Here is a 15,799-nt window from a genome sequence, read left to right as displayed (position 1 = left end):
TGCAGTTGGGGAGCCTCTGAGGTCTCAAGTGTGGGGGTGGGGAACTTCCAGCCTCCTGCTTCCTTGCTTCACAAAAGCACAAGGCATCTCCCCCTCCCCCAGCAGATCTGTATCTTGAGAGCAGTTAAGAGCCTCAAGAGCATCCTCCCATCCCCACCCCACCCCACCCTAGCTCTGCATTCCTGCCCCAGGCATTCCTGGAGACTTCTCCAACCCTCTCCACCAGCCCCTCCTATGGACCCCGGGAAAGCCCAGGTTGGGATCCCAAGGTAATTAAGCTGGAAAGCAAGCAGGAGAGGGAGAGAATGGTGGGGAGAGAGGAAGGGGAGATATCAGATCACAGAGGCTCCCACCCCACCCAAAAGGGGCAGTCCTAGGTAGGGCAGCTTCCGGAGGTGGTGTTCTTTTTCAAATGCAAGGCTCAGTGGAAGACCCCTACAGGGGCTGGCTAAGAACTGTGGTTTCAGGATTGCCCCTGTGGTGAGGGCTTGTGGGGTGCAGAGGGGCCTGGCTGGAACAAAAGAGTTTTGCACCAAGAATGTCTGTTTCCCAGTCCTTGGCAGTGTAGAGCCAAGGACTTCAGGTGCTAGCTCTCTGAACTTCGGAATCCCCAGTAACAGAAGAACTGAGAACCCTAGGCTACTTTAAGAACTAAAGAGAGTAGTATATTTAAATTGTCCAACTCATCACCTGGCTAATTGTAGGCTACCAAACAATGTGCTGGTAAGAGCTGGGTTCCAAACTCCAACATCTCAGGCACTCAATGCTCTTGCAGCCCCATCTGTGCCAAGGACATCCCAGGCTCAGCTCTCAGAGGATTCAGGGATGTGCCTTGCATGCCTTCTGTACTGCTGGGAGGGAGACACATGCAGATGAATGAGGGTCTTCCTTCCCTAGTACCTGTAACCCTGAGTTCTGAGCTTAGCATGCATTTGATCTAATCTAACTCCTAAACCTGGCTGGGAAGGCCTTTAAGAGAAGCTGGGGTGGGGGAGTAGGGTCAAAGGGCCTGGCCTAGACCACTCTGGGATTTTCCTGGAGCTGCTTTCCATGGAGCAATGACTACTCAGTGGCATTAGCACTGAAGATTAAAATGTGATGAAGTCCCAATAAACTGGAACTATGGAATGTTCTTATGTCCATTCCTCTATTGACCCCCAATGCTCTTCTCCACAGCTACAAGTCCAGAAATGCATCTATCTTTAAGAAACATTCCCAAGCAAACTAAAGAAGACTCAAATGCAGATGTGTTCCTACTTTGGCAAGTAACAACTAGGATCTTAAAAATTTGCAAGTGGCTATCTAGATGCAATGATGGGTCTCTCCTCACCCAGAGCAAAGAAGAATGAAGAAAATGAAAGACACATAGAAACAATAAGTCCAAGTGACTGGTACACCATGCGATCCTCAGCCTATACAACTATGAGACCAGAAGAACTAGATGGTGCCTGGCTACCACTGTCAACCACTCAGAGGGGGATCTATGTAGGAGATCCTTAATAGAGTGGGAGAATGTGGAACAAAACTCAAAATCATATAAAAAAAAAGGGGGATCAGATCTGCTGATCTGATACAGCCTGGTGGAACCCCTGAGACTATGGCCCTTAGCTGCCTTTTAGGTCCAGAAATGAACCCACTCCTGTGGCTTCCAGCCAAACAAAAGACAGGCATATGAGCTGAACAAATACATTCGGTAGGTCCACTCCTTGGAGAGCTCAATCATGGGAGAATAGAAGGGCTGTGTATGCACAGGGAGACAGCTGGGAAGGGGGGTAGGAGTACATGGGAGGGAAGGACAAAGGGAAGAGATAACTATGCGGAGGAAGTGGGAGGGGAACTATTGCATTGTGGTAAATTGTAGTCAATGTCATGAGACAAAGTGTGAGCTGTTGTATAGGAAATGAATTTGCTCTACAAATCACAATAATAATTAAAAGAAAAATGCAGATGTGTATGAAATGAACATATGAGTGGATGACTGTCTAACTGGATGACTGCACTCTTCATCCTCCATCAGCAAATCCCATCACCCTTGACTCAACCTCCAAAATCTATGGAACCCCACTGCTTTTTACTCTACCTCTACCACCCAGGTCTAAGCCACTATTGTTTCTCACCTAGTGGAATGGAACAGCCTCTTCACTGCCTCCCTCCTATAATCTCCCTCCTCCTCATAGCAGCCGTGGGACCTTTAATTAAACATCAGACTATGTCAATTAACCTGCTCATGATCCTTCATTGGCTTCCCCTCTTGCTCAGATCAATAAGAACATCCTGACAACAACTTACAAGGCTTATGTGCATTGGCACCCCTACCATCACCTTTCTCACATCCATGCCACATGGCCTCCCTCTGCACTGACTTGTGCCCTCTGTCAGGAATGCTCTTCCCCTCACTCCTTGCCAGTCTCTGCTCCTGTCCTTTGTCAGGACATCTGCCACTACCCACCTCTGAAGGCTTCTTTTCGTTCTGTCGGGGCCAGCCCGACTTGGTGCTGCTGGGCAGTTTTGAGCATCTTGATGCAGATGTAGTGTGGCCTGCAGACAGAGAGCACAGCCTATTAGAGCACCTGAGGGTCAAGTCCAGCACCCACCCATGTCCCAGGAGAGGAAGCCTGAAAGAAAAGCTCTTAGGAGTTTCAGGAGATAGAGATCTCTGAAATCACCTGGTGAAATGATCTGGGCCACAGATGAATTGGGGATAAGAAGCCTCCTTTACTCATCAACCAGAAGGGTGTTTAGGAAATAAAAGGCAGTTACCAGGGTTTTACTCTCCCTGAGCCTCTGCCTTTTGGTCAGTAAAAAGCCTTTCTTTCCCACTGTCTACCTCCCTACCCAGGTTGGGTACTTTCACAGTCTTCTGGGATAACACTTAGTAGGTACACAGAAGCAGGGCAGGGTAGAGGAAGAATGCTGCTCTGAAGACGACCCATAGATCAGGCTGGAGCCACTTCCTGGCTCTGTCACCCTGGGCAAATGACTTAATCTCTCCAAGCCTACTTCCTCATTTATAAAATAGGGGCAAGAGAATAACTGTCTTCAAAAAGCTGTTGAAAGGACTAAATGTTATCATGCCTGTAAAGTCTTAGTACAATCCCTGACTGTTGTGTTGTTAGGTACTGTTGTGTCACTTCTGACTCATAGTCACCCCATGTACAACAAAACAAAACACTGCCCAATATTTTAGTTGCTATTATTAGGGTCTAAGGAGCAGCCACAAGGGCCACAGAGGCTCCAAGGCTTTGGCTGAACAAGAGCAACAGCTAAGGGTGAGTATGGTGGTGGGAGCTGTGAGGGGAGAATGCACCCAGCCTGGCCCAAATTTGATGAACCTACAGGGCTCAGCTACCCAGACATCTACCCTTGCAGTACCTGGCTCTCAAAGGGTTCCTTTGCCTGCAATAAAGTTAGAAGTAGATGATGCAGTTCTTTTTTGGCTCTCCTGAGCCAGGCCACAGGCTACAGCCACAGAGGGCTGCAGGAAGGAAGGGCTGGCCAGGTTGGACACGGGAACCAAGTTGAGCAAATAGACCTTAAAGTGCCGCCAAAGAGATGTTGCGATATTGAAGGGGCTAAGACCTGACCAGCCATCCGGCATCGTGTGTCCTCAGGCTGCCAGGGAGCTGCAGACTTTGGAAGCTACAAGGAGCCTAAAAGATCTTCCTAATCCTACCTTGCTCACTGAATGTGTGAACAGACTGAAGTCTAGAGGTGCAGGGCTCTAGGCCTGGCTGTAGCCCATTCCTTAGCTCAAACCCTGGAGGGCCAGTACTGCTAGGTGGGATGTCCCTGGCAAGATAATTTTCCTACTCAGGCAGGCCTATTCCTCTTGGTCCTTACTCCTACCAGCACAGGTAGGCCTTGCCTCCTGGTATCTCAGAAGAGCTGTCTTGTGACCTAAAACTAGAAAAAAAGCTCTCTCTTTGGGCAAACAAACCTCCCTTCTCCCTTTCTAATTTCAGAAGAGGCTTTCTAAGTCCATTTCCTTCTTGACAGCCCCCCCTACCAAATGTCCAACTGACAAGCTCACCTCTGAAATTCTATCCCAAGATGCCATGAAGGTCAGGTTTCTTCATTAGTATCTTCAACAAACATTTAAAGAGCACACACTATATCCCAGACCTTAGCTGTGAGCTGAGGAAATAGCAGTAAGACAGGACCCCTTATATCAAGGTGTTTACCACTGTCTGGATACTTATCAGATCATTATAAAAGTGACAGGTTTTGTAGTTGGTGTGTTGAGACCTACTAATAGGGTTCTGATTCTAACTGGAGGGTCTGAGGGAGAGGAAAGTGCTTCCAGCAGAGGGGAGCAGCATATGCAAGTGTCCAAAGGGGAGGTAATCTGTTCAAACTAGAGCTGAGACCTAAAGGGTAAGGGGAATAGAGTGACGAGGATGGCAAGGCCCCAGAGGCCATGGTGAAGTGCAGGGCTTTCTCAAGAGCAGAGGTACGTGACTGGACTTCTGCTGTCATCAGCATGCCCCTGGCTCCTCGGTGGAGCTAGGATCATGGGGCAGCATCCCCCAACCTGGGTCTGCTAAGTATTCAAATACTTTCCCTGCAAAGTCCAAAATGGAAGGTCTTACTGTCAGTGGTGTCAGAGTTGTCGCTGCTGATGGAGTATTTTCGTCTCTTCTCTTCCATCTGCAACAAAAGGCAGACTCATTACACTCACAGAGGCTTAAGAAATTCCTTAATCTCTCAGAAAATCACCCCGTAACCTACATCCCCACACTTATTCTGCTTCAGTAGCAGAATGAGAACAAGGCCCTGTCCCCAGCCTTCTCCTCTGCCAGACTCATCCCCACCCCACCCCCCGGGGCCCTTGGGGCTGGAAGAGGGGGCTGTATCTCCCATGCCCTGAGCCTAGAGCCCTCAGAGGCACAGAGACTGGCCAAAGATGACATAGGAGGAGGGCAAGGCGGGGGGTCAGCAGCCCCAAACTGAATAGTGACCATGACTTGTTGGGCCTCAGCTTCCACTCCAAAAAACTCAGGCCCACCCCAAGAGTCTACTCCCACTATAAGGCTTCCTTGCTCCCCATCCCAAGTTGCAACTGGTATCTTGATGGATATCAAGGAAGGGAGAGGAAACAAGATGGTTCTCCCAGAAGGACCATGCTGAACTTAAGTCAGCTCAGAAGGCACATCCTGAGAGTGGCAGCCAGTGGGGATGGAAGCGTGTAGGGTGAAGGATACCAAGGTTGTAGGCCTGGCTAGCCCCCACTCCTCCCATTGTCACACCCCGTTCCCAAAGAAAAGTACAAGCCATCTTTATCTCAACTTCAGTATCTAACTTCAAAGTTATAAGTAAGGACAGCTCTCACTATGTAGTGCTTTCCTCACCTGCACTATTTCTTGTTCTCAACAGCCCTGAGTTGGGACAAGGGAGGCTCAATGCCTTGAACTGCTAGTCACTGGCAGGACTGGGATTTGAATCCCCTGGTCTGATCCCTGAGCCCACGCTGAGCTGCCTTTGAGCTCTCAGTCAGCTCCAGCTATTTGGATGTGCCTTCCCTGCCCACTCTCACTAATCCTGCAAAGTCCCTGGCAGCAGAGCTTGCGCCCAGTCTCCTCTTTGAGGGCAGCATACCAAGTGGCTTATTAACCTGCCCATGGCAGTGTCCTGCAATGAGAACAGATCTGGTCTCAGGGTCCAGAATCTGTCCACTACGTTCCAGTGGCGTTTCAAACACACCAGCCACTCCTCAGAAGGAAATGGGGCAATCTACTTCCGTAGTGATACTGCCTTGGAAACCCAAGGAGGGGTCGCTATGAGTTGGGTCCAACTCGATGGCACATAACAACAACATTTTCCAGCTGGTCCTGGAATCAAGGCTGCCTCACTAGCCACAGCAAACTAGGACAGGCAGCCAATGGAGAAAGCCCCTTTGCCAGCAAACTAGGTCCCCCAGCCCTGCTCTGAGTCCCATCTGCTTGCTGCCCCTGGCCCAGTCTCTTCACGCCGAGCCCTGGGATGCCCCTTATCTTACTGGTCCTAAACCAGTGCATGATCACTCAGACTTAATTGAGTAGAACCCTCCTACTTCAGAGTTGACTTCAGCTAGGAGCTTCTCTCTTTCTACCCCAGCATCCTTGCAAGGGGGAGGGGTTAGGATGACAGACAGGCTCAAGGGGCTGCGTGCTGCCCAGATTAAAGGGCTCAAGCAAAGTGCTCTCCTGAGGGTTAAGAGCCTACCATGGGACTCATGGAAATGTAAACAGCATGGATACCTGAGAGGCAGAAGAATGATGCCTACTTGCTAAGCACTCATGGGGGAGCACCCTTATACCCAAAGACCTCACTAAGCCCTCAGAAGAGCTCTTTGTTGTAGGTGAGCATAATGGTTGCCTCCCTTTTACAGATGAAAAGATTAAATGACTTGCCCAAGATCACAGTGCTGGTAAAAGGTCTGTCTGACTCGGGAGACTATGTTCTTGCCCTTCAGACTTCCCTGCCTCTGTGCAGCAGAGCAAGCAGCCCAGCAGCCCAGGTCATGGACTGAATGGGGCAATCATTCCCCGGCCACCCACAGCTGGCACCCTCACTGTTCTCCAGGGTCTGAGTGTGAAGTGCATGACAAAGGCCGACAGAACCTTACCCTATCCCACATCTTTCCCAGTCTAGCCCTGTCACTGATGGAGTGAAAGCAGGGAAAATGGTCCCATAAATTCACTCATCCACTTTCTCCTGCAATCTGTACATAACATCCATTCTCTTCATTGCCAGCCAAGAGGGCATCTGGGCTTCTGACTTCCAAGCCAAGTTCCTTCACAGGAGCTCTTGATTCAGGAGATGCTGAGTTCAAATCCTAGCTCTATGCCCCTCACTAGCCCAGGGACCTCAGGGGACACATACTTCCCAGAGGACACACACTGGATCTGGATTTTTACACAAAATTTCCTGCATTAAAAATACTGGCAACTGATTCAAGATTTTTAAAACACACCGAGAGGGCCAAACTAAACACATCCGTAGGCCAGAATCAGCTGGTGAGAATAAATGAGAGCAGCACGAAGCCCTGAGCACAGTGGTAGGAGCTCCACTTATAGGCTTGTTATGAATACCATGGCAGCTTCCAGCAAGGTGGAGAGTCTTCTGACCAGCACCTACCTGGGGAGTTCCTCAATGCCTCAGATAAACTCACTGACATCAAGTTGGATCCGACTCATAGCGACTCCTCCTTGGGTTTCCAAGGCACTATTCACTATGGAAGTAGATTGCCCAACCTTCCTTCCAAGGAGTGGCTGGTGGGTTTGAACTGCCAGCCTTCTGCTTAGCAGTCAAATGCCTTAGGCACTACGCTACCAGAGCTCCCAATGCCTCAGATGGAGGGTAGTAACCTTCTCCAGTAAGCAAGGTCCCCTAGAATAGCATACCTTACCATCTAAGCCCTTCCCTTCTTTCAATGCTGCCTCCTGCGGCCCTTTCATCAAACACCCCCAATTGTCCAGGGAGCATTCTCTTGGGCCAGGGCCACCCCATTGGAAGCTATTATTAAAGAGCTGATTCTGTGGTCGTTTTAATCACTAGGCTTCTCAGGGAAGCCATTGCTTTGTGAGTGAAACTTCTTCCCTTTGAATCAAGTCTGTTCCAAAGGCCTCCCTGCCTCAGGTAAGACTCCACTGACACAGTAATGAATGAAGGCCCAGATGAGGCCTGGGTCCCCCTGTAGGCCAGGCCTCTGCCCTACAAATCCCCTCTTCCAACATAGCAAAATGGGGCAGTAATCCTATAACAACAAATGCAGGTGGGATTGGGGTGCTAAGATTTGATCTTGGCCTCTGGTTTTCCCTCTCCACTGATCTAGGCCTGCTCAGGACCTTCCAATTTCTCCCAGAGAAAAGTTTTGCTTTTGAGAACAGAAAGCACTCCCCAAAAACTACCTACAAAGGAAACTAAGAAAGGAAGAGTCTCCATTTCCTTCCAGTCACACCAGCCCCAGTCTTGCAAGCCACCTCCAGCTTGGAGACACAGGTAGGAAGCTGTCCTTGAGGCTGGTTGTCCCAGAGCCCCCGATGAAGCAGCAGCCCGTAGCCCCACAAGCATTCTTGGCAAGTCCGGTAAACTCTCTTTCCAGCACACAACTTGAATCTACCAAAGTTTTTCTCTCTCGATTGCTATGTGGGCACAAGCCACTCTTATCTCTTGCCTGGACTTCTTTCATCCCCAGCTTCCACTATTGCTCCCCACAGTCTAGTTTCCACCAAGCAGCCAGGGTATTCGCGGACTGAACTATAAAAATATATGTTGTAAATCCTAATCTCCACGCCTGTGGTTATAATCGCAGAGATTATGTCATTATTTGTTACGCTAACGAGGCAGGATTAATGTAAGGTGTATCTTTAGTCAATCTTTTTTGAAATATAAAAACCAAAACCAAACTCACTGCCATCAAATCAATTCAGACTCAGTCTGGGTTTCCAAGCCTGTAAATCTTTACGGAAGTAGACTGACTCCCTTATCTTTCTTCTGCTGAGCAGATGGTGGGTTTGAACCACTGACCTTTTGGTTAGCAGCCAAATGCCTTAACCTCTACACCATTGTTGTTATTATGTGCCGTCGAGTCAGACCTGACTCATGGTGACCCCTCCCTGGGTTTCCAAAGTGGCATCGCTATGGAAGTAGATTGCCCAACCTTCCTTCTGAGAAGTGGCTGGTGGGTTTGAACCACCAGCCTTCTGCTTAGCAGTCAAGTGCCTTAGGCACTAGGCTACCAGAACTCCCTCTAAACCATAGGAGAGATTAAACAAGCAAGCTAGCAAGCAGAGATAGCGGAGGAATGATGCCAAGCCACATGAAGATCGCTCAAGAGCAGAAGCTCAAAGAGACAAGACCCTTCCTCCAGAGCCAACTCAGAGAAAGCCTTCCCTATAGCCAGTATCCTGAATTCAGACCTCTAATCTCCTCAACTGTGAGAAAATAAAATTTCTGTTTGTTAAAGCCACCCACTGTGGTGTTTCTGTTATAGGAGCACTAACCAACTGGATTTTTACACAGGGGTGAGCTGTAAAAAACATAGATCATGCCACGCCCCTAGTTAAAATCCTTCAAAGGCTTCTGGCTGCTTAAAGGACCAAACTCAAACTCCATACCTTAAGACCCTACATGATCTGTGGCCTCTGCCTACGCCCTTCCTGGACAAATTCTATCAATCACTATCCCCTTCCTCATTACTTTACAGCCACACTTTCATTTTGTCAAACAAGCTCAGCATTCCCTAATTCGAGAATTGTACTTTGATTGCTTCCTCTGCCTGTAAAGTTCTCCTATGTAGTTCATGCATGACTTTTCTTTCTTCAGGTTTAGGCGTAAATGTTACTAGAAGCCTATGTCTATTACCCTAGCTAAAGACAGTTCTCTACCCTGTCATTCAATTTCCTCAGAAATCACAGTCTGTGTTGATTTAGCTGTGTGTTTAATGTTCTTTTCCTCGGAATGCATGTTCCATGAGCATAAGGAACACGTCTCTCTGCATCCCAACTGGAGCCCAGAGCCTCCCTAGCATTGTACTAGGCACATAATGTTATGTGCCATGGAGTCAGATCCAACTCGTAGTGACCCCTCCTTGGGTTTCCGAGGTGGTATCACCGCAGGGGGAGCTCTGGTAGCATAGTGGCTAAGGCACTTGACTGCTAACCAGAAGGCTGGCGGTTCAAACCCACCAGCCACTCCTCGGAAGGAAGGTTGGGCAATCCTACTTCCGTAGTGATACTGCCTCGGAAACCCAAGGAGGGGTCGCTATGAGTCAGGGCTGACTCGATGGCACATAACAACAACAACATCACCGCAGGAGTAGATTGGTTAACTTCCTTGTGACTGGGGGGTTTGAATCACCAACCTTCTGGTTAGCAGTCAAGTGCCTTAGGCACTATGCCACCAGAGCTTCTTGGCATATAATAGGGGCTATATGTCGAGTGGCAATGGGCTCAAGTATAGCAGGGATCTTGGAGCTGGTGCAGGACTGGGCAAGTGTTTCGTTCTGCTGTGCATAGTGTCGCTATGAGTTGGAGATGACTCAACAGCAACTGACAACAACAATGACATATATCAAGTGCAGAGTGTGCTCTCATCCCCTTCTTCCAGAAGTGTGGAGACTACACAGCCCAGCTGGCCACCTCAGCTTGCAGGAACAAACATCCCAGCCCAAGCTTTCACCCTGTTTTCACAGCCTGCCTACCCTGTCTTAACCTCACACATTTTCCAGGAGGCTTTATTTGGTTGGGCTCCTGGCTAATGATCAATGTCAACTCAGTAATAGGGCAGCAATTTGGTGGCAGATGTTTTCTTGGCAGCACTAACCATTGGTCTTAGTGGGGGCCCTGGGCCTGGACTTGAAACACCAATGCCCAATGCCAGCCCCCTTTAAAGACCTCTCCGCAAATAAACTCAAATAAACACCCTGGGCCTCCATTAACGCCCTTCCAGCTGACCCTGGGAACAGTGGGCCTTTCAAGGCTGCTATAGCAGCAGCTCCCTGGGCAGTTAAAACACCCCAACCTGGCCTCCGGCCTCTGCTCTCCAGGGGCCACCAGGCCTGCCCGGCTTGCCACCACACACAGCAGGATTTCGTCTTCCTCCTTAAAAAAAAAAAAAAAAAGCTTTCAAACAGGCAATTTACCATTCCAGACACAATCTTTCAAAGAGAAACAAAAACTCTCCCTGTCTGAGGCAGACCGCTAAGGCATGTGTGTAATAAGATGCTAATACAATTTAATGATATTTCGGCTGGAAAACCCGTCCCTCAGAGCCTCCTTGTGTCGGGAAGGCCAGACATTCAAAAAACAAGAACTGCACACTTTCAAACTGCTTTAAACGGGGGTCAGAGCCCCATTCTTTCCTATCTCTCATTAACTTTAATGACTTCTCATGGACAGTAATTGCAGTTACAAAAATGATTTTGTACACACAAGAGTAGAGACTTGCTGCCTTGGACCCTCAAAACTGTTTCTCCAAGCCTAAGGGAGCCTGAACTCTCCTCTAACACCCATCACTGCCCATCTGCAACTCCAAGTGTCCCAGAGGGGATTCTATCACCTAGCATGCTGTTGACTCCACCCCCCAGACCTAGTTCTAGGGGTGGAAGCCAGGGATCCTGAGGGGCTATGCCTTCAGCCCCTTCTCACCCCACTCTCTACCTCAAGGAGGTCAGTTTGCTCACTCCCAAAAATAGCTGCCTATGGGTAAGTGCATCTGAATCCTTCTTCAAAGAAGGGAGTCTTCAAGGTGGAGAGCTCAGTGGTCAAAGCTGCATTCAACCCCTCCCTAGATCATTAATAAGAAGCATGGCTAATACTTATCAAGTGTACCTGGCATTGTGCAATGGATCACTTAATCCTTACAACCACCAGAAAGCAGGTACAGTTATTAATCCTATTTCTATAGATGAAGAAACTAAGGCACAGAGTTAAGTGTCACAGTTAGTAACTGCACAGCCAAGATTCAAACCTAGGCTGTTTGACTCCAGATGGTATATCCCACCCCCACTAGGCTAAAGAATAACTACAACTCTGGAGTAAGGGTGGGGATAGGTATTCCAGATTCCTCTAGGCTGTCTGAGAGAAGACTAAGAGGGCTCCCTCAGGGTCCAGAGCTGACCTTCCTCTGTTCTTAAGCTTTGAGACTTAGTATTTAGGACTGTAATCCTTGAACCACGATTGGTAAGAGTCCTGCATAGAGGACAGGACAAAGCAGGAGTAAGCTCTTCAAACTCTGACCTGGCCTCTCCTCAGAGAACCATAAGGGAAAACTGTGAGGTCCTGAAACAGCCTGCTGGATGTGCTTATAAAGAATCTGGACCGGAAGCTTCTGACCAGGGTCATGGGCATAAGTCTCCGTTAAGGAGAACAAATAAATAGTTAACCAAAACACTGTGACCAAACCTCAAGAGTGTGGGTGCCAGTGTCAAAAGATCCCGAGGTGCATTTAGGGGCAGAGGACAAGCAATCCCCCCTCACCTGTCAATGAAAGCTAAATGGGAGAAATTTCTGACAGCTTCTTGGATCACCTTACTGACCGGTTTAGCCAGGCAATTTAGGGAAAGGAAAAGCACATTGGATGGGGAAACATTCTGGAAACATTTGCTGCATCCCGAGCCCAAACAACTCTATCCTAAACACTTCATCTCCAAAAGTGCTGGGAAGACCCTTCGCCAAAGTTTCTAAACCAACATTCACTGCAAGTCCTGCTGCCGGGGACAAGGACTTCCCTCTGTGAGGCATTTGCTGCGGAACCAAATGCTTTTCCACTCCAAACAACAGCCAACAGCACTTGGGACAAGGCAGAGGGCTCCAGATCAAACAAACATCCTTTTATTTTTGCCCCCCTACCATGCAAACTTTCTCGATAAATTATCCGCTCACTTCAGAGCAACGCCTGTTTTTGCAGCCTGTGACCTAAAAAGCAAGTGTTGTTGTTGTTATTTGCCATCGAGTGGGCCCCAGACTCCTAGCGACTCCTCCTTGGGTTTCTGAGGCAGTTTTCACTTCGGAAGTAGGATTGCCCAACCTTCCTTCCGAGGAGTGGCTGGTGGGTTTGAACCGCCAGCCATCTGGTTAGCAGGCAAGTGTCTTAGCCACTATGCTACCAGAGCTCCTCCTTAGGCACATAGCATCTCTTAAATATGAAAGCCTTCCTCTCTGCCTGGGTCAGCTTTATTACTCATTCATTCCCCTTATGGTTATTGTTGTTATTTTCCTCCTCTGCTTTTCAGAGCCTTATGCAAGTTTCAACCCACCTGAGGAAGACGGGACAAGAGGGATGGTGTCTTCATTTGGGGCTCTAAGGTGAGAGAGGAAGTCAGGGTAGGGGAGAAGCCAGCACCCTGAGAACCTAGGAAACAGGGCCAAGTTTGGCAGCTCCCTGCCCCACTCTTTTGCCAAATGTCCTACTGGGAATTTTACCAGTGAAACGAAAGAGAATTAATGCCACCCTAGAATAGGGACCAGGCTGTCCTACCATTAAAATTAAGGGGGAGTCCAGAGAGCTTCTTTTAACTCAAACAGGGCCCTTCCCACTCCAACAAAGGAAGAGTGGCCAGAAGAGGCAGGTCAGCAGTGCCCCTCATGGACCCTCCCCATACGCTCTGGCATTGTACTGGATACAAACTTGAGGCCTTGCGATGACCCCCTGACAACTCTGCACCTGAATAAAACTTTTGAGCCTCAGAATCCTGCAGGAAGGTGAGCCAGGACTGCCAGGAGAGGGAGAGGTTTGGAAATGTACAGACATTAAAATCGCCAGATACAAGCGTGCCCTCATCATGGAGCAAAGGGAGACCCGGCGCCCCTCCTTCCCCGCAGCCGCCCTAGTCCTGTTGGAGGCCTGAGGCCAAGTTGGTAAAAAAGTGCCCGGGTCGGCAGCCGTGGCTATAAGGATTGGGAAGGGGGAGGGTGCGCGCGCCTCCAGCCTGCCCCTTGAGGCGGTCGGCGGGACCGCAGGCTGGAGGCGCGCCGGCGTGATTCCGACGGCGGGAGCAGGAAGGAGGAGTCGGAGGTGGCTGCCCGGGGCTCCAGCCCAGGCGATAGAAGGGCAAGAAGCGGTTCGGGACCCGGGCGGCGCGGGGAGATAGGCGTGACACCAGTGGGGAAGGTGATGCCGGGAAGGGCAGCTGAGCCCCTTAGGGGGTGGACAGCTGTGTGTTGTGGGGGACAGGGATGGTGTGTGGGTGTGTATGGGGGGGGTCCTGGGCCTCGGGAAACGAGGGTGAAGCCTTCTTGTCTGTCTCGTAGACATGCCCATCCTCCGGCAGTAATTTAAGACTCGCCAGGCTAAACCCCTCCTACCCCATCGTCGGGAGAAGAGGGTGTCTCAGAGCCTAGGCATGGGCGGGAAGGGACCGGAGGGAGCTAGAAGTCTGCACCCAGGCGAGGAGGAGGCGGGCGGGAGCCGCTCCGCAGACGCAGGCGAGTGGGTGGGAAGGAGGGAGGGAAAGAGGTGAGGCCGGGAAGATGCCACTGCCGGGGACGGGCGGGGCCGGGGATCTGGCAGAGGGACTGCAGCGGTGCTTGGTGGGGGCGGGGGCTGCAATGTCACTCATTTGGGGGTCAGGTGTGTGCGTCCCAGGTTCGGGCTGCCACTTGCCTGCATCTTCCCAGTACCACCCTGGGTGCAGGGTCGGAAGCAGAGGGCAGGGGACTGCAGAACTGTCCCCAGAGCGGGACGCGAACCAGCAGAGTTGGAAGAAGGTAAACAAGGGCCACGCCCCCTGCCGTCGCCCCGCGGGCGCGCACCCGCCGCTCCGGCCGCTGCCGGTACATTTCCACTCTCCCAGCGTCTCTCCCCCGCCGGACTCCCGCGCGACGCCGGAGGGGGAGCTGCTCTAGAGGCCAGCCCGCGCCCCCTGCGCCGGGGCTGAGCACCGTGCACACTCACCTGGAAGGGGTGGCCCCCGCCCCTCCAAAAACTGTGTCTAGTTTGTGCAGAGCTTCCGTACCCTGGAGTCGAGCATGCTGCCCCCGCGTGCACCCAGCCCGGAGAAGGGGCGACAGGACGGAGGCGGTGGCCCCCGGAAGGTGTCCGGGTCCGGACTGGCTGCACGTGAGCCCAGCGCCGGGTCATGTGCACCGGCTCAGCCCGGTTCGGCGCCCGGACGTGCTGCGTATCAACAAAATGAAACTCGGGGAGACAGGAGGGCAGATAGCTCCGGATCCTCCGAGTGCCCTCCCCAAGGCACTTTACCTCCCCCCGCACCTTTACCCCACCGCAGCTTACCCGCCCGGCCCGAGCCCGCGGGGCAAGTTGCAGCACCGGCGCGCCCCCGCCTGCCCGCGCCCCCTCGCCGGCCCGGGGGCGCTTTGCCGCAGTCATTAATAAAGAAGGTCGCCGAGCTCACCCTTCCAAAAGTTGTTGCATGCGCCCCTCTCAGCCTCCCTGCACAGTACTCTTTAAAACACGACTGACCAACATGCGCAATCTCTCTCCCCTGTGCTGTGCATCCCCCCCACCCCCCGCGCGCTGGCTTCCTAGAACAGGCAGCCAGCAGGAGAGAGAGGGAGCGAGCGAGCAAGAGAGCGAGGGAGCAAGGAGCGCTGGCAGATCTGTTGCAAAAACACAAAATAACGCCGTGGAGATGCGCAGGGCCCTTCCGCGGGGGACTGGATCTTACCTTCTCCGTGATGCCCTCCAGAAGGGCGCTGCCCTCGGCTACGCGCCGCGGCGGGGGCCAGAGCGGGAAGGATGCTCCCGAAACCCGGAGCTCCTGGGGCAGGCGCGGGCGGGCGGGGGGCGCGCATCCATCCGGGGTTGCGGCGAGGGAGGCAGCCCGACCCACAGCGTCCCCGGCCCCTTACCCCTGCCGGGGACCTTCAGTCCGCCGGACCTACGCCGGTGCCGCTAGGAGTGGGCTCAAAGTAACTCCATGGAAGCTACTACCCCCCCAAAAAATAGCCTCTAACTGAGATGGCCGCGGTCGGCACCATTCACCAACCCCCTGTGTATGTTTCTGTTTCTTTTTAAACCAAGACTTCCTTGTGATCTCTTTAGAAAAAAAAAAAAAAATGTGTTGGGGTGGGGGTGGGGGCGGGCAGGAGGAGCGAGGTAGGGGGAGTAGCCACTTTTTTCTTATTCACTCTGATCTCTCCTGACACCCCCCGTCGCCCGTTCCCCCTCCCCCAGCCCAGTTGTTTGGCTCCCGCGGCGGGCCCAGGTAGCGTTGCCGCCCCAGGGGGAGGTTGCCCTGCCGGGTGCCCCGCCTGCCCACACCCCGGGCCTGGACTCCCCAAAGGCTGTGGGGCGCCCCCAGCCCGCCCTGTCCCCAGGGCCGGGCCCGAGCGGCGGCAGCGCCCGTGCAAGTCCC

At 51.7% G+C, this 15,799-nt stretch overlaps 1 protein-coding gene across 1 annotated transcript in view; it reads right to left on the bottom strand.

Annotated features, from left to right (window-relative positions):
* JADE2 (jade family PHD finger 2) overlaps positions 1–15,079 on the bottom strand; it is a 60,005-nt gene extending 44,926 nt beyond the window's left edge. Inside the window, exons 1-3 of the mRNA XM_042781367.1 lie at positions 14,837–15,079; positions 4,590–4,647; positions 2,450–2,538 (exon numbers count right to left, since the gene is read on the bottom strand). Of these exons, the coding sequence (XP_042637301.1) occupies positions 2,450–2,538; positions 4,590–4,647 (147 nt within the window). The 5' untranslated portion in view covers positions 14,837–15,079. The remainder of the gene's footprint in view (positions 1–2,449; positions 2,539–4,589; positions 4,648–14,836) is intronic.
* Positions 15,080–15,799: the final 720 nt, after the last annotated feature.

This window comes from Orycteropus afer, unplaced genomic scaffold, assembly GCF_000298275.1.
Source record: "Orycteropus afer afer isolate SDZICR_OR568_19922 unplaced genomic scaffold, OryAfe1.0 scaffold00112, whole genome shotgun sequence".
NCBI lineage: Eukaryota > Metazoa > Chordata > Mammalia > Tubulidentata > Orycteropodidae > Orycteropus > Orycteropus afer.
This window is presented reverse-complemented; position numbering and strand designations above follow the sequence as displayed.